We start from the raw sequence: 21,533 nt of genomic DNA on the forward strand, positions 1-21,533 counted from the left end.
GTTTTCAATTTGGTAAAATCAAAGAAACTCATTATTTTTAAGTGGTCTCTTATTTTCTTTTTATAGCGTTTTTGATGGTCTTTGCGAGGACTGCACTTGAGGATACTTTCTTGAAAGTTCTTAAAATGTTGCTCTCGAGCTTAATTTTTCTCCTCTTGGGTGAGATTTTTGCGTTCGAGTTTTAAAAGGGGTGGTTTTGACAGTTTGGGGGCGGAGTCAAGGTCACCTCCCTCAGCGAACGCTATTGGCTGATATCGCCGGGGTTCGTGATGGACCGCCTATCTCCACGAGACGGCAGGAGAGTTAGCTAGCTGGCACGAATTTACATCATCATTTACACACGCAAAATGTTAAAACACACTGGTGAATTTTTTTTCAACTGGTATTTTTTGCGCCTTCTACTGGTATTTTTACGTCCTCGACTTTTGACATTGATGTGACGCCTTTGTGAGCTGCTTTGTGACAAATTCTGTTGTAAAAAGCGAATTGGATTGAATTTAAAATGTAAGAAGAAGCATCGTTTTCTGATCTGTTCTCTCCAACAGATAATGAATAATTATTTCGTGCACTGCTTTGCACCCTCTAATTTGATTCAAACTCCGAAAAATGTGGTCTTCATCATCGACCGGAGCGGCTCCATGAGCGGCAGGAAAATCCAGCAGGTGCGCCAAATATAATAAATATACCTTTATGTGTTTACTTCCATTTCCTTCAGTTTGTAGGAAATTAGAGCTGACCCTGTTCCTTATGGACTATTATGGGTAATAAACTCTGTTACTGTTTATATTAGACCCGGAGTGCATTGGATCAAATTTTGGGAGACCTCGATAGGGATGACCACTTTGGGCTGATCCTGTTTGACAGTAGGGTCGACGTCTGGAAACCCGAGCTGATCCAGGCCACCAGCAGCAACGTGAATTTAGCGAAGCAGTTTGTGAAAACCATTCAGGATAGAGGAGGTAAGACGGTTTGAAAATTGTTTTTTTGGGAGCAAATATTCAAGTTTGGACAAACCTTCTAATTTAATATTTTAATTTTGTATTTTTTCCTAGTTTTTCATAGTAAATGAACAATGAAGTGAAGTGATTCCGACTATGAAGGAACACATAAGGAATCATGCAGTAACTTAAACATGTTAAAAACAAACCAAAATACCAAAATAATAATAGGCTGGTAACTCTGATGAACTTATCCTGTACCAGAGAGGAAACTCTCGCTCTTCCTTTCTTAAACTGCGGTATTATAGTTCTAATCGTCACTTTTAACAAGGAAAATATTTACAGTACATTTGTGGGTTTCGTACCTGTGATTCTCATACCCCTTCGTTTAAAGTACACATCTGAAAAATCTCTGTATAAAGGAGAATCGGGACACAGAAACGGGATTGGGCCATAGCCCCGAATAATTTTCCAGTAGCCCCGAAACGTTTCGCTCAGCACAGCTGTATTATTAATGAGGAGACAGACCACTGAGAGATGTGTGAATAAAAAATCTCTTAACGCTACTCACAGAGCCAGTAGGGATACATTGGGTTAAAGGAAAATCAATATTCTGTGTAATTAATCACTAAAGTTTTAAGAGTTGACTTTTCTCTCGCAGCCACTAACATCAATTCTGCAGTTCTGATGGGGGTGGAGATGCTCAACAAACACCGGCGAGAAGGCTCCGCCTCCATCCTCATTCTGTTGACTGATGGAGACCCGAATGAAGGTACAAAAACACCAACCCAACACCCCCCCGGAGTTGCAGCACCACATGTTATATGTTGACTCATGTCATCACATGAATATTGCAACTTGAGCAAAGTTCAGTAGTTTTTACCGTAAAACAAGCTGAAATCGATCCAGAATACAAACACGACCCGTTCAGCGCCGCCCTACTGCTGATTCTATTTGTTTGATTTGGTTCTTATCTGTTTTAAGCCCCAGTGTGAAAACACGCAAGAGAAAACAAGACATTTCACTGAATAATGAATAACCAGTTGATTTCCTCTTTAGATTTACATTTCCAAGTTGCAAACACAAACAAAAATAAATAAAACACAATAAGGAAGTAAACAATAACTTAGATTAAATTTTAACTTTTAAAAAAAACTTTTAACTTAGGATATCTTGTAAGTATCAAGCAGTGGTGTGCAGTGAGGCCCTTCTAACCCTTCAGAGAAGGGGTGACAATAAATGCATTTACATTATTACATCATTTTTAATCAGGAAATATATATTATAGCTATTGTAAGTGTAAGAATTCAAATTTTCAGTTGCTACGGGACTCTTATCTGACTGACAGCGGTTTTAACCAATCAATGCTTTTTAAAATGGCTTCTGCCCCCATGTGACTGCGTGACCCTTTTTCTGATTTTTTGAAGGGTGTAGTAATGAGTCTATTGGCAAAGTTGCAGGACAATCTAACCAATCAGATTCATGATTTTTACTATGATTTTTACCCCTTCTGAGCGCTGTTAGACACATTAGACAGTATTCCTAATAATCAGCACAGAGCTGAGAGTCGTTCTGTTGTTGAGGTACATTAATGTTAATCTCATTGATTTGTTATAAGTTAAAATTGACCTGCTTTCTCGGCTCCACCGCTCCGTTCTGTGCGTCTTGGGCTGAGATGGTGCAGCACTGAAGGCCGAATACATGTCATTGTGTTGTTCTTGCTGTCGAGTCTAAAATGCTTTTTTCTCGTAACTTATAGCATTCACATTCGCCGCTTCCATATTCCTGCTTCCAACTAAAAACCTCCGCCTCCTCCTTCTTCCTGCGTGTGAAGTAACGCCTAGCGTGTTGTGCCACATTAAAAGTAATAGTAGTTTTAAATTAAATAAACGATTCCTCTAGTACTGAACGATTATCAAGCACTCCAAAACTTGATAATCAGCCATTTCTGACCGTTCTATTGAAATACAGTGGTGTGATTTTTTGCATGTTTGTCACACTTAAATGTTTCGGAACAGCAAACCAATTTTAATATTAGTCAAAGACAACACAACAGTTCTTTGGATGTTGTTGTAGGGTCTTTTGTGACCTCTTGGATGAGTCGTCGCTGCCCTCTTGCGTCAATTGTGGGCGGCCGGCCACTCCTGAGAAGGTTCACCACTGTTCCATGTCTTCGCCATTTGTGGACAATGGCTCTCACTGTGGTTCGCTGGATTCCCAAAGCATTGGAAATGGCTTTATAACCCTTTCCAGACTGATAGATCTCAATTACCTTCTTTCTCAATTGTTCCTGAATTTCTTTGGATCTTGGCATGATGTGCAGCTTTTAGGATCTTTTGGTGAACCTCACTTTGTCAGGCAGGTCCTATTTAAGTGATGTCTTTATTGAGAACAGGTGTGGCAATAATCAGGCCTGGGAAATCAGGAAGGGGGCAAACACTTTTTCACACCACTGTAATGCTGACATTCCTGCCTCCCACAGGTGAAAGCAATCCAGACAGGATTCGAGTCAATGTGAAAGAGGCCATTGGGAAGAAGATGTCTCTGTACTGTCTGGGCTTTGGATTTGATGTTAATTTTGATTTCCTGGAGAAGATGGCTCTGGAGAACAATGGATTCGCTCGCAGGATCTACGACGACTCGGACGCTTCTGACCAACTACAGGTAGGAATAAATATTACAAGTACAGGACAGGTCATATAAACTATATACAGCTCTGAAAATTTATAGGTTTATATTTGAGTAAAATGAACATTGTTGTTTTATTCTATAAACTACGGACAACATTTCTCCCAAATTCCAAATAAAAATATTGTCAGTTAGAGCATTTATTTACAGAAAATGAGAAATGTCTGAAATAACAAAAAAAGATGCAGAGCTTTCAGTCCACAAGTTCATATTCATAAAGTTTTAAGAGTTCAGAAACAATCAATATTTGGTGGAATAACCCTGTTTTTAATCACAGTTTTCACCTAACAACACCTTAGCAACCACATAGCAACTGCTTAGCATTATCATAGCAACCACCCCAGACACCATAAAACACCCTAGCAGCCATCTGGCAACATCCTAGCATCAATATAGCAACCATCATGGACACCATAGCAACACCTCAGCAACCACCTAGGAACTGTTTAGCAACATCACAGCAACCACCACAGGCTCCATAGCAATACCTTAACAACCACCTAGCAACTGCTTAGCAACGTCAAAGCAACCACCACAGACACCACAGCAACCACCTAGCAACTGCTTAGCAACAGCATAGCAACCACCACAGACACCAAAGCAACACAAAGTAATAAAAAAAGTAAGGCTATAGTTACTTTTACTGGTAACTAGTTTATTTTACAGTGGAGTAACTCAGTTAGTATCTCAGTTACTTTCTTGGAGAAGTAACTAGTGACTATAACTAATTACTTTTTCAAAGTTACGTGCCCAACACTGGTGTTAAATGCCATATTTCAGTGCTGTTCTGGGTCGATGGCGTTTGATTTAGTGCTGTCTTCATGTTCTCCAGGGTTTCTACGATGAGGTCGCCACCCTTCTCTTATCCGACCTTGAGCTCCTCTATGAGGGAGCGTCGAACCTCACCGAGACTGCTTACAGTATGTACTACAACGGCTCTGAGATCATAGTCGCCGGAGAAATCACAAACAACAGCCTGGAGAGTTTCAAAGTGGAGGTCGTTGCATTTTCTGTAAGACCATCTCTGTCTAAATAATCTGATATTTAAAGACCATTTTCAAAGATGTCACATTGATAGAATTACACTAGTTACACCCAAGCAACCACACAGGGTACCACAGCAACCATCTGACTAGGGGCTGCAATGTATTATTGGGACTATGATTATGATTGAAAGGATTAGTAGACAAGTTTTTTTTAGAACCAACATTGCTGGTTATGTTTATGTAATTGCAGCCCCACACCTAACAACACCCTAGCAACCACCTAGAATACCATAGTAACCACCTTAGCTTTTAACCTCTTAGCACCAGTACTGCAACTTGGTATCTTTTGTCCACACCGTAAACAACTACCTGAACTGAATAGACACATCATTCATGATTGGCCCTATTGTGTGTGTGTGTGTGTGTGACGTGGATGGTTGTTTTCTTTTTTAATTTTTAGAGAAGTAATAAAGTGACGTATGAGGAGGAAGTGTCTCTGGCAGATCTACCTGATGTCGAACCTCAACATGAAAACGTTACCCAGCGAGTCTGGGCTTACCTTAAAGTCAAACAGCTGCTGAAAAAAGAGTGAGTGCAAACTGGAGTGATTTACTCTTTGTACGGTATGTCCAAGTAATAATGAGTTTATAGTTTTAAAGTCGATGCTCATTGCTAACTTACACCCTGCTAGCATTTGTCTATTTACACACCTCCTGCATGCATGGTGGTCTAGAACACCAAATTTCTGGCGTATTGCTTGCTATCTTGGCAACAGAAAACACAGGTGCGCCACTAAATGAATGAATACAACCTAGACATGCATCACTAGTTAGATGTTCATTGCTATCTTGGCAGTGAATTATCAACAAGGACACATACCCAGCATGCATACACACCTGTTTGTTATGCACACATGTACAAGTAGCAGTGCACAAACCCAACATTTACATCATTAATAAACAGAAGAAGGATTGTGAACGAGCAGGTCAGTTTCCTCTGCGGAGAAGCGCAGAAGTGTTGCACTGTTAAAATAGCAATCCGCCAAAGTCAAAGTCAGTTAAGAGCACCTGTCTCTTAAAGTGTAAAAGTAGCAAGTTACACGCTGATTGGTTTATTTCACATTACGCTCAAACATGCCTATGGTAAATTAAGAGAATTAAGAGAATACATACCTTTTGAGCATTTCAAGCTGTGCAAAGGTGTACTTTTCCCGTCGTTACGATAGCAAAGACACACATACACGACCTAAATCAGGCTGTTTTAAAAGTCATGTTTTGTTGTAGTTCCGTTGCAGACACATATAATCTAGCAAGCACCTAGCAACACAGCAACCACATAAGATGCTACAGCTAACGGTTGGTGGCTCGTCTACAGATCGCTCGAATAGAACATCATGGTCTCAACTGCATTGCATGCAACCCAGTGGAACTTTTGAATGATTAATAAAGGGGATGTGTAGATTATAATTATATTCTGTATTATTATTCTGCATTAGCTTTTCTCTTGACTTCCCTGATACATGTCTGATGATTTGGGACAATGATGTAAATTATGTAAATATGTAACACAACCATTGTCTCACAAACTGTGTCTCAGATTGACTCTTACGGGGGCGGAGAAAGAAGCAGCCAAGAAAGAAGCTCTGGATCTCTCTCTTCAGTACAGTTTTGTGACTCCGCTGACGTCTATGGTGGTCACCAAACCCCAGAAATCGGACACACAGGTCGCCCACAAACCTGAAGAAGGTGAGGAGGAAAGTTTAGTTTAGTCCTACCAGGCCTTTGTAGAGCTAAATTTAGTGTTGTTGTCTAGACAACCCAAATAGTGATGTCCACGCATGTGGACGCCAGGTCATAATTCATATTAGTTTAACAGGAAATCACTGTAAACAATAGATTATGTGTACTATACAAAACTGAATCAAGAATTTTAACATAACATTTTTCATCAGGAGGAGTCAGAGGAGAAGGAGGAAGAGGAGGACATGGACACGTACTACCAATGGTACCATATGGAGGAGGTCTGTTCTCTCTCTTTTGTGTTCTAAAATTCTAATAATAGAGTGTATTTTACTACGTTTTTCAGGGGAAATGGCCAAACTGGCAGTGAAATGATGTGGTCAAAATTAACCCTATGGGGTCCAATGGCTCTTTCTTGATTTTTGCATATAATATCTTCTTAAAGGAGAGGTTGTACTGAATCATGATAACGAGTACCAACTTTTGTCAAATAGACAAGGAGGAGGATATGGAGGAGCAGGAGGAGTAGGAGGAGGATATGGAGGAGCAGGAGGAGGATATGGAGGAGCAGGAGGAGTAGGAGGAGGATATGGAGGAGCAGGAGGAGTAGGAGGAGGATATGGAGGAGCAGGAGGAGTAGGAGGAGGATATGGAGGAGCAGGAGGAGTAGGAGGAGGATATGGAGGAGCAGGAGGAGGATATGGAGGAGTAGGAGGAGTAGGAGGAGGATATGGAGGAGCAGGAGGAGGATATGGAGGAGCAGGAGAAGGATATGAAGGAGTAGGAGAAGGATATGGAAGAGTAGGAGCAGGATATGGAGGAGTAGGAGGATACTGGTAAATGATATGCTCAGAATTAACCCTCTGGGGCCCAATGGCACTTTCTTGATTTTTTGTATATATCTACTTTAAAAAATCTTGTTTAAAAGGAAATCACTGTAACAAAAGAGATTGTGTGTACTATACGAAACTGAATCAAGAATTTGATGTTTTTCATCAGGAGGAGGAGGAGTACTATATGGACAAGCAGTACCAATGGTACCAAATGGAGGAGGTCTGTTCTCGCTCTCTCTCTTTTGTGTTCTAAAATTCTAATTATAGTGTGTATTTTACTACATTTTTCAGGGGAAATGGCGAAACTGGCAGAGAAATTATATGTTCAAAATTAACCCTCTGGGGTACAATGGCACTTTCTTGATTTTTGTATATATCTACTTTAAAAAATCTTGTTTAAAAGGAAATCACTGTAACAAAAGAGATTGTGTGTACTATACGAAACTGAATCAAGAATTTAACATTTCTCATCAGGAGGAGGAAGCAGATTAGTAGCAGGAGGAGGATACGCAGGAGGACAAATACATGTATCAAATTCAGCAAGAGCAATAGATCTGTTCTTTTTCTTTTGTGTTCTAAAATTCTAATTATAGAGTGTATTTTACTACATTTTTCAGGAAATGATATGCTCAAAATTAACCCTCTGGGGTCCAACAGCATATTCTTGATGTTTGCATATAATATCTTATTAAAGGAGAACTCCAGTGTAACATGGTTTTGGGATTTACTGCAACATGATAATGAGTACCTCCGTTCTCCGTTCTCTAAGATGTAACACATCTGCTAATGTTACACATAGTTCTTTGCTACAGGATCTTATAGACAGCCAGGTCTGCTTATGTTCTCTTATTTTAAAAGTATTAAGAATGTAAAATACTGTCCTTCAGCAACACCATGGCAACCACGTTAATTAAGCCTAATTTATATTAGTTTAAAAGGAAATCACTGTAAACAAGAGATTGTGTGTACTATACGAAACTGAATCAAGAATTTAACATTTCTCATCAGGTGGAGGAAGCAGATTAGTAGCAGGAGGAGGATATGCAGGAGGAATAACACACGGATCAAGTGGATCAGCAGTAAGCAGAGGTCTGTTCTCTTTCTCTCTTGTGTTCTAAAATGCTAATTATAGAGTGTATTTTACTACATTTATCAGTGGAAATGGCCAAACTGGCAGTGATACTGGTAAATGATATGCTCAGAATTAACCCTTAACCCTAGAGTACATAGAGTTACCCGTGCGAAGAAATCCCTATTTTTACAAAATTAACAAACTCAAAGTATCACCAGACTTCGTTAGTAGAATTCTGAGAGCACTGATATTTTAAAAAAGGCACTGAAAGTGTTAAAAGTGCACAGGGAGTTTGTTAAAAACACAGTATACACTCTACAAATTAAGTCACAATGAATAAATGGGTAGGATAGGAGTCCGCAAAATATTTTTTCTAAAGTGCACTTTTAAAGGCACACTAGGATTTCCTTGATTATTAAACGTTTTAGAGAAGTGAAATTACAGCTTGAAGCTCACTGCAGCGCTGCATTGAGGTGTAATAGGAGGAATAGCGGTGATCTCGTGTCTGTGCCGGAGCTCCTCTGAGCTCAAACCAGACTCTGTAAGTTTTCCTAGGCGGCCGCGACCGACGCTCGCGAGAACTGCGCCTCTTTTGAGGACTGCGACCTGCTTTCCGACCTGTATGTAGTTCTAACAGTTCTACAAGGGCTACAAAAACCTGCTATTTGGAGTTGGTTAATTCTTTACAGAAGCTAACTAGTAGTAATGAGCACAACTCTTTCAGATGAACTGAATCATTAGAATCAGTAATTCAGTGAGTATTTCTGTTTTGTAAGGAGCTTAAAATGTTAATAAGAAAGTTAAAAGGTTATTAAAACACCCAGAGTGTAAATATGTGAGGTATAAGTTGAGTTAAAGTGTTTGTTTTAACTGCTAAAGCTGTATAGGCTAGCAGGCGGAAGCTAGCAGCGATAAGCATTAGCGATTGGGTTAAATGTGTAAATATATCATGTTAAGTGTGAAATATGGCTGTTTGTAAGCTTAGCTAACAGTAAATTGCCCCAAACTGAAATATACATGTTAGTCTGGGGCTTATATTATATATTGTATGTATGTTAAAAAAAAAATAAAATATATATATATATATATATATATATATATATATATCTATATATATATATATATATATATATATATATATATATATATCTATATATCTATATATATATATATATATACATATATATATATATATATATATATATATATATGTATATATATATATATATATACATATATATATATATATATATATATGTATGTATATATATATATATATAGACTATCTATACTCTATTTTTTACATAAATGGCTAAATAATTATATATTTTTTCCTGTTTTATATTAACAAAAAACTGTATTGTGCTTCAATAAATCTTTCACGTTTATGTTTACCTCAGGATGTTTGTTAATTAGCATGACCTGCTCTGATTCTCTAATTATGTTTAACAGATTTCTCCTCCGCATCGATAGTTCAAGAACAAGGTCTGCTAATTTTCTCTTATTTTAAAATATTGTGAATGTAAACATATTCATTAATTCTTAATTTTATGGTTAAAACATCCAGAGTGTGAATATGTGATATATAAGTTGAGTTAAAGTGTTTGTTTTAACTGCTAAAGCTGTAGGCTTGCAGGCGGAAGCTAGCAGCGATTAGCATTAGCGATTAGCATTTGCGATTAGCATTAGCGATCAGGTTAAATGTGTAAATATATCATGTTAAGTGTAAAATATGGCTGTTTGTGAGCTTAGCTTGCCATAATATACATATACATTTTAGTCTGGGGCTTGTAAAAGCTGATTTTACTGATACTGTGTTTTTGTTTTTATATTATTTAATTCTGTGTTTGTTTGGTGGTGAGGGCTATAGACCGTTTAAGAGGAGTATTCATGAGCGTAGGAAGTGACGTCGCTGTTTCCTAGGACACTTCCGTTTAGCGGTAAACAGCGTTCAGAACAGTGGACATAACTTTTTAATTTAACATGAATGCAAACTTTACCTAATCTAAGAGTCACAAACATTGAAAATTAGGTCAAATTGTTCTTTAAACAAGTACTATGGAGGACCAAAAATTACACAAGTATAAATAAATACACACATATATGTGTATATATGTAAACAAATAAATGAATAAATAAATTAATGTTGAAATTAATAAATATATGTATAAATGCACATATAAATATATATATATATATATATATATATATATATATATATATATATATAAATACGTGCACAAATAATTGTATAGGTAAATAAATTAATTAAAAAATACATTTCTTATTTTTATATTTATTTATTCATTTATATGTGCATTTATTTATGTCAACATTTATTTATTTATTCATTAATTTATTTAAACATTTATTTATTTATACTTATGTCATTTTTGGTCCTCCATAGTAAACACGCCTGCTCTTGTTTTTCACACTGCTAACCTGCCGTGCAGTTATCTATAAATCATGCAGAGTACGTGCTGGATATAGTTTGACTTGCTACAACCTCACCATACACTATAGTGATGCTTCTCTACTACAGGAACAAATAATCCCAACTTTTACACTGAGAAAGTAATTATATGCGTCCAAACTGCAGTGCGATTTTTGACAGCTGTATAGTTGAAAATAGCGCCACCGGAAGCATCGAAGGAACAGACATGCGCAGCAGCTTTGTTATTGTTTTCCTCATTGAAACGGTCTAAATGTGAGGTATAAGTTGAGTTTAACTGCTAAAGCTGTAGGCTTGCAGGTGGAAGCTAGCAGTGATTAGCATTTGCGATTAGCTTTAGTGATCAGGTTAAATGTGTAAATATGTATGTTAAGTGTAAAATATGGCTTTTTGTAAGCTTAGCTTGCAGTAAATTGCCCCAAACTGAAATATACATGTTAGTCTGGGGCTTATATTATATATTGTATGTATGTAAAAAAAAAAAATAATAATTTTTAATTAATTAGCATGACCTGCTCTGATTCTCTAATTATGTTTAACAAATTTCTCCTCCACAGTGATATCTGGACTGCTAGGTCTGCTAATTTTCTATTATTTTTAAATATTCTGAAAGTAAACATATTTCATACTTCTTAAGTTTTTGGTTAATTAAGTTTATCAAGTTTACCTGTTGATGTTTATTCATTTGTATGAAATGCTCTGGTTCTCTAATAATGTTGAATATATATCTCATCTCCACAGGACCACCTGGACAGCCAGGTCTGCTCATTTATTCATTTTTTTAAATATTGTGCATGTAAAAAAATTACTAACTTTTAAATTTAATGGTTAAATATGTTTGTCATGTTTACCTGACTATAATTATTTATATGTATGGAATGTTCCGATTTCCTAATAATGTTGAATATGTTTCTTCTCCACAGGGCTTTCTGCACACCCAGGTCTGCTCATTTCCTCTTATTTGTAATGTATAATGAGTGTAAAAATATGGGCCCTATTTTAAAGATCTATAAGTAGTATAGGAATAATGTAGTATCAGAAATAACATTCATAGCTTGTCTACATATCGCCTGCAGGCTATAAAGGGCAGGGGTGCCCATCATGTTCCCTGCTGTCTTGAAAAGGCTCTCTGTCAGGTTGCCAGATTAAGCACACTGTGAAAAAAATGTTGAGTAGGATTTACTTTTAAAAACTTTGAATAGTTTTTTTTCCACGTAAAAACAGCAAGTACATTTAACAGAACATATATTCAAGTAATATTTTCTCATAATTCTCAGTGTATTTAACTAAAAAAATTAATTAATAAATATATGTATAAATGCACATATAAATATATATATATATATATATATATATATATAAATACGTGCACAAATAATTGTATAGGTAAATAAATTAATTAATAAATACATTTCTTATTTTTATATTTATTTATTCATTTATATGTGCATTTATTTATGTCGACATTTATTTATTTATTCATTAATTTATTTAAACATTTATTTATTTATACTTATGTCATTTTTGGTCCTCCATAGTAAACACGCCTGCTCTTGTTTTTCACACTGCTAACCTGCCATGCAGTTATCTATAAATCATGCAGAGTACGTGCTGGATATAGTTTGACTTGCTACAACCTCACCATACACTATAGTGATGCTTCTCTACTACAGGAACAAATAATCCCAACTTTTACACTGAGAAAGTAATTATATGCGTCCAAACTGCAGTGCGCTTTCACTGCCTCCGTTTCAACAAGATAGCGATCACATCTGGGTAGATCACCTCTGGCAAGCCTTTTAAATCCGAGGAAAAAACTTCCCTCTTAAATCCTCATCAAACGGATCAGGAAAAGAGGTTTGATCACTAATTTCTGGACCATATGTTTGCTTTGTTTTCGGGAGATTTGTGAAATATGCACTCTCATTTTGACAGCTGTATAGTTGAAAATAGCGCCACCGGAAGCATCTAAAGAACAGACATGCACAGCAGCTTTGTTATTGTTTTCCTCATTGAAACGGTCTAAATGTGAGGTATAAGTTGAGTTTAACTGCTAAAGCTGTAGGCTTGCAGGTGGAAGCTAGCAGTGATTAGCATTTGCGATTAGCTTTAGTGATCAGGTTAAATGTGTAAATATGTATGTTAAGTGTAAAATATGGCTTTTTGTAAGCTTAGCTTGCAGTAAATTGCCCCAAACTGAAATATACATGTTAGTCTGGGGCTTATATTATATATTGTATGTATGTAAAAAAAATAATAATAATAATTTTTAATTAATTAGCATGACCTGCTCTGATTCTCTAATTATGTTTAACAAATTTCTCCTCCACAGTGATATCTGGACTGCCAGGTCTGCTAATTTTCTATTATTTTTAAATATTCTGAAAGTAAACATATTTCATACTTCTTAAGTTTTTGGTTAATTAAGTTTATCAAGTTTACCTGTTGATGTTTATTCATTTGTATGAAATGCTCTGGTTCTCTAATAATGTTGAATATATATCTCATCTCCACATGATAACGAGTACCAACTTTTGTCAAACAGCCCACCTCTATTCTCCCCCAGCTTTCCCAAATACAGCACTTCTAGCCGATGCTCCCAACAGGCTTACGATGCTAGAGATAGGGGCATAGAGTTACCCGTGCGAAGAAATCCCTATTTTTACAAAATTAACAAACTCAAAGTATCTCCAGACTTCATTAGTAGAATTCTGAGAGCACTGATATTTTAAAAAAGGCACTGAAAGTGTTAAAAGTGCACAGGGAGTTTGTTAAAAACACAGTATATACTCTACAAATTAAGTCACAATGAATAAATGGGTAGGATAGGAGTCCGCAAAATATTTTTTCTAAAGTGCACTTTTAAAGGCACACTAGGATTTCCTTGATTATTAAACGTTTTAGAGAAGTGAAATTACAGCTTGAAGCTCACTGCAACGCTGCACTGAGGTGTAATAGGAGGAATAGCGGTGCTCTCGTGTCTGTGCCGGAGCTCCTCTGAGCTCAAATCAGACTCTGTAAGTTTTCCTAGGCGGCCGCGACCGACGCTCGCGAGAACTGCGCCTCTTTTGAGGACTGCGACCTGCTTTCCGACCTGTATGTAGTTCTAACAGTTCTACAAGGGCTACAAAAACCTGCTATTTGGAGTTGGTTAATTCTTTACAGAAGCTAACTAGTAGTAATGAGCACAACTCTTTTAGATGAACTGAATCATTAGAATCAGTAATTCAGTGGGTATTTCTGTTTTGTAAGGAGCTTAAAATGTTAATAAGAAAGTTAAAAGGTTATTAAAACACACAGAGTGTAAATATGTGAGGTATAAGTTGAGTTAAAGTGTTTGTTTTAACTGCTAAAGCTGTATAGGCTAGCAGGCGGAAGCTAGCAGCGATTAGCATTAGCGATTAGCATTAGCGATTGGGTTAAATGTGTAAATATATCATGTTAAGTGTGAAATATGGCTGTTTGTAAGCTTAGCTAACAGTAAATTGCCCCAAACTGAAATATACATGTTAGTCTGGGGCTTATATTATATATTGTATGTATGTAAAAAAAAAAAAAAAAATAACTATATATATATATATATATATATATATATATATATATATATATATATAGACTATCTATACTCTATTTTTTACATAAATGGCTAAATAATTATATTTTTTTTCCTGTTTTATATTAACAAAAAACTGTATTGTGCTTCAATAAATCTTTCACGTTTATGTTTACCTCAGGATGTTTGTTAATTAGCATGACCTGCTCTGATTCTCTAATTATGTTTACCAAATTTCTCCTCCACAGAGATAGTTCAACAACAAGGTCTGCTAATTTTCTCTTATTTTAAAATATTGTGAATGTAAACATATTCATTAATTCTTAATTTTATGGTTAAAACATCCAGAGTGTGAATATGTGATATATAAGTTGAGTTAAAGTGTTTGTTTTAACTGCTAAAGCTGTAGGCTTGCAGGCGGAAGCTAGCAGCGATTAGCATTAGCGATTAGCATTAGCGATCAGGTTAAATGTGTAAATATATCATGTTAAGTGTAAAATATGGCTGTTTGTGAGCTTAGCTTGCCATAATATACATATACATTTTAGTCTGGGGCTTGTAAAAGCTGGTTTTACTGATACTGTGTTTTTGTTTTTATATTATTTAATTCTGTGTTTGTTTGGTGGTGAGGGCTATAGACCGTTTAAGAGGAGTATTCAGGAGCGTAGGAAGTGACGTCGCTGTTCCTAGGACACTTCCGTTTAGCGGTAAACAGCGTTCAAAACAGTGGACATAACTTTTTAATTTAACATGAATGCAAACTTTACCTAATCTAAGAGTCACAAACATTGAAAATTAGGTCAAATTGTTCTTTAAACAAGTACTATGGAGGACCAAAAATTACACAAGTATAAATAAATACACACATATATGTGTATATATGTAAACAAATAAATGAATAAATAAATTAATGTTGAAATTAATAAATATATGTATAAATGCACATATAAATATATATATATATATATATATATATATATATATATATATATATATATATATATATATAAATACGTGCACAAATAATTGTATAGGTAAATAAATTAATTAATAAATACATTTCTTATTTTTATATTTATTTATTCATTTATATGTGCATTTATTTATGTCAACATTTATTTATTTATTCATTAATTTATTTAAACATTTATTTATTTATACTTATGTCATTTTTGGTCCTCCATAGTAAACACGCCTGCTCTTGTTTTTCACACTGCTAACCTGCCATGCAGTTATCTATAAATCATGCAGAGTACGTGCTGGATATAGTTTGACTTGCTACAACCTCACCATACACTATAGTGATGCTTCTCTACTACAGGAACAAATAATCCCAACTTTTACACTGAGAAAGTAATTATATGCGTCCAAACTGCAGTGCGCTTTCACTGCCTCCGTTTCAACAAGATAGCGATCACATCTGGGTAGATCACCTCTGGCAAGCCTTTTAAATCCGAGGAAAAAACTTCCCTCTTAAATCCTCATCAAACGGATCAGGAAAAGAGGTTTGATCACTAATTTCTGGACCATATGTTTGCTTTGTTTTCGGGAGATTTGTGAAATATGCACTCTCATTTTGACAGCTGTATAGTTGAAAATAGCGCCACCGGAAGCATCGAAGGAACAGACATGCGCAGCAGCTTTGTTATTGTTTTCCTCATTGAAACGGTCTAAATGTGAGGTATAAGTTGAGTTTAACTGCTAAAGCTGTAGGCTTGCAGGTGGAAGCTAGCAGTGATTAGCATTTGCGATTAGCTTTAGTGATCAGGTTAAATGTGTAAATATGTATGTTAAGTGTAAAATATGGCTTTTTGTGAGCTTAGCTTGCAGTAAATTGCCCCAAACTGAAATATACATGTTAGTCTGGGGCTTATATTATATATTGTATGTATGTAAAAAAAAAAAATAATAATAATTTTTAATTAATTAGCATGACCTGCTCTGATTCTCTAATTATGTTTAACAAATTTCTCCTCCACAGTGATATCTGGACTGCTAGGTCTGCTAATTTTCTATTATTTTTAAATATTCTGAAAGTAAACATATTTCATACTTCTTAAGTTTTTGGTTAATTAAGTTTATCAAGTTTACCTGTTGATGTTTATTCATTTGTATGAAATGCTCTGGTTCTCTAATAATGTTGAATATATATCTCATCTCCACAGGACCAACTGGACAGCCAGGTCTGCTCATTTATTCATTTTTTTAAATATTGTGCATGTAAAAAAATTACTAACTTTTAAATTTAATGGTTAAATATGTTTGTCATGTTTACCTGACTATAATTATTTATATGTATGGAATGTTCCGATTTCCTAATAATGTTGAATATGTTTCTTCTCCACAGGGCTTTCTGCACACCTAGGTCTGCTCATTTCCTCTTATTTGTAATGTATGAGTGTAAAAATATGGGCCCTATTTTAAAGATCTATAAGTAGTATAGGAATAATGTAGTATCAGAAATAACATTCATAGCTTGTCTACATATCGCCTGCAGGCTATAAAGGGCAGGGGTGCCCATCATGTTCCCTGCTGTCTTGAAAAGGCTCTCTGTCAGGTTGCCAGATTAAGCACACTGTGAAAAAAATGTTGAGTAGGATTTACTTTTAAAAACTTTGAATAGTTTTTTTCCATGTAAAAACAGCAAGTACATTTAACAGAACATATATTCAAGTAATATTTTCTCATAATTCTCAGTGTATTTAACTAAAAAAATGTAACGGACCCCCCTTTTATCTATAATTGAGATTTGAATTGGACATAAATCCCTTTTACTACCACTAGGGGGCTCTTAGCCACTGGATAGGCATACATACACATGCCTACATACACATACATATACACACATACATACATTCATATACACATACATACAAACATACATACTCAATTTAATATAGTAATAAAGTTGTCATTAAAGAATAAATACAGTAATTGACCCAGTAATTGAGTAGAGAATCAGACCTTAAACATTTGAAATATCTATTGAGAGGAGATCATCCTTTAGGCCGCCATATTGGAGGAGGCAACCCTGCACCCCGATATATATATATATATATATATATATATATATATATATATATATATATATATATATATATATATATATATATATATATATAATAAATACAATTTACACACTTCACATATACACATACATAGATATATGCATAAATACACAGATGTTCAGATGTACAACAATGTTCATTTTACTCAAACATAAACCTATAAATAGCAAAATCAGAGAAACTGATTCAGAAACTGAAGTCGTCTCTTTATTTTTCCAGAGCTGTATAACAAACCAAACCGTGTGAAAATCGGTGTACATTGGTAGAGTTGTTATTATTATAGGTGTATTAAACACCTTCCTCAGTTTAAATTAATGCACAGGGTTGCCTCCTCCAATATGGCGGCCACGCTGACACGCCAGGAGGCAGACTATGTGGCGTCTATGTATATAATGTCTAGGCTTGCTGCTTCCTTGGGTCCTTGGCAAACTGGTAAATGATGCAACTTCCTGTCTTTGGCTTGGTTTCAACATAAAAGTTTAATAAAAACGCCTGCAAACTTTCAAAGACTGCATGCAATTATTTATAAAATTGATTTAAAATATCTAAACTACGTGAGGGTGCACGTATGAAAACACAAAGACTAATAATGATACCTTTTAACACTAATACACAATATTACAACAAAAGTTATAGTGTTCATGAGTATACAATGTATATTTACTTATTTATGTGTTATTTAACAACATGACTTTACATTATCTCTTGTGTTTTCTCTATAGATTATCTGGTTGGTAAGTATTTCATACCCGTAATGTTCTAGCGAAAATAATGTAATTAACTGTGTAACTTAATTAATTTAATATAATGTACAGTTGGTTACAATATGAACTCAATTCTCCCAATTTAAGTCAATATGATAAATGAGTGAAAGCAACAATGTCCAACATAATTTGTGTGATTTATCAGCATTTCAAATCATTTTTCTCAATAGTGTGCACTGATCAATTTTGGTATAATTTTATGGTGATTAATGGAATGAAGTTCTGATCAAATTGCTGCTGAATTTTTAATGACTTTTTAGTAAAAAAAATATATATATATACACTCATCAGCAAAGCAATAGTTGCAACAAAAAAAAAAAAAGAAACAGCTGCACCCAGATGTAAGTGTTGGATTGCGGTGTTATTGGGACAGAAAATTTTACAAAAATGTACAAGTTGGTGGTGCAAAAAAATTGCCTTCTGTCTGGGTGGGTTTTGGGCCTAATGTGAAATAAACCAATCAGTGCGGCAGTTGTCGTTCTATTTAAGAGATAGAGGAGCACTGACTTTGGCGCGTTTGTATCTTAACAGTGCAGCTGTTAATAGAGACATATACTGAGCTGCTCGTTCACACTGTGAAGATACACGAGCAGCTCATTTAAGGAAACATTAATGTTATTTTATACTTTATTCTGTTTATTGTTAATGTGTGTTTTTTGAGCAAGGGTGTATATGTACTAAAAGTGTTCAGTGCACACAGCTGTCCTGTGGGTTTTAATCAGTCAGTGGCGCACCCATACTATTTTGTTATAATATTGTACCCCATCACTCCAGGTCTGACATGAATATCCACCAGGCTAGATTTCCATTGGTTGATTCCTTCTGGGTGCTGGGTGCTAAAAATGTATTTATTTTTCCATGAGTATTGAATGTTCAGAGACTGATGTCCTGTTTATTGTGATTCTATAGATTATGGTAGTCCACCTCAATCAAGGCCAACTAGGATCAGCAGCACTACATCGAACCCACGCCCTACAGGTACACTCAACTGCCCTGAAATTTCCTTACACACTGTTTACGTTCATGCAGTTCATTTAAATACTGTTTATATACTCTTGCTTATATATGCATGAAAATGTATTTGCCCTCTACAGATTTCTTTAGTTTTTTGCTTGTTCGTCATACTGATATTTTTCTGATTATCAAAAAAACTTTAATATCAGAAAAATATAACCTGATTAAATATAAAAAAAATATTAAATTATCATTTTATTTATTAAAGGAAAAAAAACTGCAATCAAACTGCAATATTCAAACTGCAATCAAGCTTTACTGATATCTGACAACGAGTCTTTCACATCTCTGTGGAGGAATTTTGTTCCCCTCTTCTTTACAGAATTGTTTTAATTCAGACACTTCAGAGGATTTTCCAGCATAAACATCCTGTTTAAATCATCCACAGCATCTCAATCATCCAGACTTTAACTAGACCCTCCAAATCCTTCATTTAGTTTTTTTTTTTTTAACACATTCAGAGTCATTCAGAGCACTTGTTTGTGTGCTTTGGGTCATTGTCCTGCTGCAGAACCCAAGAGTACACCTGAGCTTGAGGTGGCGGGATATTCTCTTTTAGGATTGTCTGGTGAACAGCAGGATTCCTGGTTCCATCTATTACCGCAAAGCAGCTCCAGTCCATCACACACACACACACACACACACACACACACACACACACACACACACACACACACACACACACACTACCACCATGTTTTACGTTCAGTGTTGCATTTTGTGATCTTTCAGCTGCTTTATGTTGTCAGACAAGCTCTATTTAAGTTGATTTCTTGGTTCTACAGGTCTGGCAGTAATCAGGTCTGGTTGTGGTTAGAAGTGAAATTGAACTCAGCTTTTCAAAACATGTGATTAATCACAGTTAATTTATTTGGGGGGGGGGGCAAACACTTTTTTCACAAAGGGATGGATTTTTTTCCCCCTTAATAAATGAAATCATCATATAAAATGTGCTTTTTTATCTATTTACTCAGGTTATATTTGTCTGATATTATTAATCTAAAAAAATGGCTGCATTCACATTATAAGCCACATTTTTAAAATCAGAATTTTTGGCCAGATAGGATTTGTCTAGCTTGTCGTTTCACATTCACTGTAAATGTAAGTGATCTGTATCTGTGTGTAATGTGAACGAATCTGTCCCTGAAACACATAAAATAAATAATGAAATATACCACTTTAAATAATACTTTTTTCCTGATTACTTTCGTTTACACACCATTTTACTTGACTTACTATCTTTATCTTTGGCAGTGTTGTGTAAACTAAGATTTTTCAAATTGATGTTTCATTTCATGATGTCTCTTAATATTAAACTCCTTAATTACGGCAACTTTTAGACTCTTTGGCCCGTTTTTTGCGCTAGAAATGCGCACTCTCTCCGCTTTTAGACTCTTTTACCCCGTTTTTCTGCGCTAGAAATGCGCACCCTCTCCGACTCTTTGGCCCGTTTCTGACTTCAAACTTTCAAACTTTGAATCTCATATTATAAAAACCTGCTTAACAGCGGGCCAACTTTCATTCTATTTCTAAAATAATAGCACCCCTGTATTAGAGAGATGAGAGACCTTTATAAAGGGAAATGGATGAGTTCGTTAGCAGCTCATATGTGGAGCATCTTTAGCTGGAGTGGAGAGTAAACAGCTGCTCTGAAGTTCATGCTCAGGTGGAGCAGGAGAAAAAAGGACAGGTGGTTTGCTGTTTTTTGCAGCGTAAAAGCAAAAAGACACAAGAATTAAGATTTGGCTGTTCACGTTAACGTCGAATGTCCATGGATTGGATACGTATCCGAGTTAGGACCACATATTTTTAATTTTATTTTTTTAATTTTATCACATATATTATTTGCCTTTTTTCTAGGGTTTACCTGCTTTGAGATCCACTGCTCTGCACTTGGGTTCTAAAACCTTCTGGGTTGTAGAGCTACTGCTCCGAACCCATCACACATATGAAAGTGAAAATATTTTATCTGCGTTCAGATTTGAGTCACTTCAGCCTGGTAATGTGAACGTAGCCTTTGATCGTTGTTTTCTAAGCTCTTCTGTCTGTTTCCTCTTTCTTTCAGCTGCAGTGAAGTCCGTGAGGTTTTTAATCTCCTCTAGTGGTCAGTCTAAGCCTCTCTGCTTTGACGTTCCTTCAGCTTCCAAACTCCTACTTCTGAAGGACCTCTCTTCAGGTAAGTCATTCAAGATACGCAGCGGCTTGCAAAAGTATTCACACCCCTTAAACTTTTTCACATTACTTTGTCACCTCACAACCACAAAGTTACAGGGGTTGGACAATAAAACACCTGTTTTTAGAGCACAATAATTGATTGTGGTGAGGACAGTTCTGGTGGAAACAGGAGAGTTGAGGTGCACATTGAATTCTACCGTGATTTGATCAGCCGTGGTTTTATGTTTTTTGGATACAATCCGGGTTAGCAC

General features: G+C 35.6%; 2 protein-coding genes across 8 annotated transcripts in view; both read left to right on the forward strand.

The window, feature by feature from the left end:
* LOC111195448 (inter-alpha-trypsin inhibitor heavy chain H3) overlaps positions 1 to 21,533 on the forward strand; it is a 60,797-nt gene that overhangs the window by 36,651 nt on the left and 2,613 nt on the right. For 4 of the 7 annotated variants that reach the window (XM_049471533.1, XM_049471532.1, XM_049471534.1 and 1 more), the window contains exons 7-28: positions 546 to 662; positions 791 to 959; positions 1,600 to 1,710; positions 3,421 to 3,602; positions 4,459 to 4,638; positions 5,073 to 5,200; positions 6,209 to 6,357; positions 6,564 to 6,632; positions 7,351 to 7,404; positions 8,193 to 8,273; positions 9,709 to 9,741; positions 11,266 to 11,283; positions 11,450 to 11,467; positions 11,632 to 11,649; positions 13,041 to 13,058; positions 14,510 to 14,527; positions 16,243 to 16,260; positions 16,427 to 16,444; positions 16,609 to 16,626; positions 18,052 to 18,063; positions 19,003 to 19,071; positions 21,173 to 21,283. In XM_049471533.1, coding sequence (XP_049327490.1) covers positions 546 to 662; positions 791 to 959; positions 1,600 to 1,710; positions 3,421 to 3,602; positions 4,459 to 4,638; positions 5,073 to 5,200; positions 6,209 to 6,357; positions 6,564 to 6,632; positions 7,351 to 7,404; positions 8,193 to 8,273; positions 9,709 to 9,741; positions 11,266 to 11,283; positions 11,450 to 11,467; positions 11,632 to 11,649; positions 13,041 to 13,058; positions 14,510 to 14,527; positions 16,243 to 16,260; positions 16,427 to 16,444; positions 16,609 to 16,626; positions 18,052 to 18,063; positions 19,003 to 19,071; positions 21,173 to 21,283 — 1,609 coding nt within the window. The remainder of the gene's footprint in view (positions 1 to 545; positions 663 to 790; positions 960 to 1,599; positions 1,711 to 3,420; positions 3,603 to 4,458; positions 4,639 to 5,072; positions 5,201 to 6,208; positions 6,358 to 6,563; positions 6,633 to 7,350; positions 7,405 to 8,192; positions 8,274 to 9,708; positions 9,742 to 11,265; positions 11,284 to 11,449; positions 11,468 to 11,631; positions 11,650 to 13,040; positions 13,059 to 14,509; positions 14,528 to 16,242; positions 16,261 to 16,426; positions 16,445 to 16,608; positions 16,627 to 18,051; positions 18,064 to 19,002; positions 19,072 to 21,172; positions 21,284 to 21,533) is intronic. The other 3 variants (XM_049471535.1, XM_049471536.1, XM_049471530.1) reach the window with 3 other exon arrangements.
* Positions 1 to 21,533, forward strand: part of itih3b.2 (inter-alpha-trypsin inhibitor heavy chain 3b, tandem duplicate 2) — a 52,043-nt gene that overhangs the window by 6,737 nt on the left and 23,773 nt on the right. The gene's annotated exons all lie outside the window — the stretch shown is intronic.

The sequence above is a fragment of the Astyanax mexicanus genome, chromosome 24, assembly GCF_023375975.1.
Source record: "Astyanax mexicanus isolate ESR-SI-001 chromosome 24, AstMex3_surface, whole genome shotgun sequence".
In the NCBI taxonomy this organism is placed as follows: domain Eukaryota; kingdom Metazoa; phylum Chordata; class Actinopteri; order Characiformes; family Acestrorhamphidae; genus Astyanax; species Astyanax mexicanus.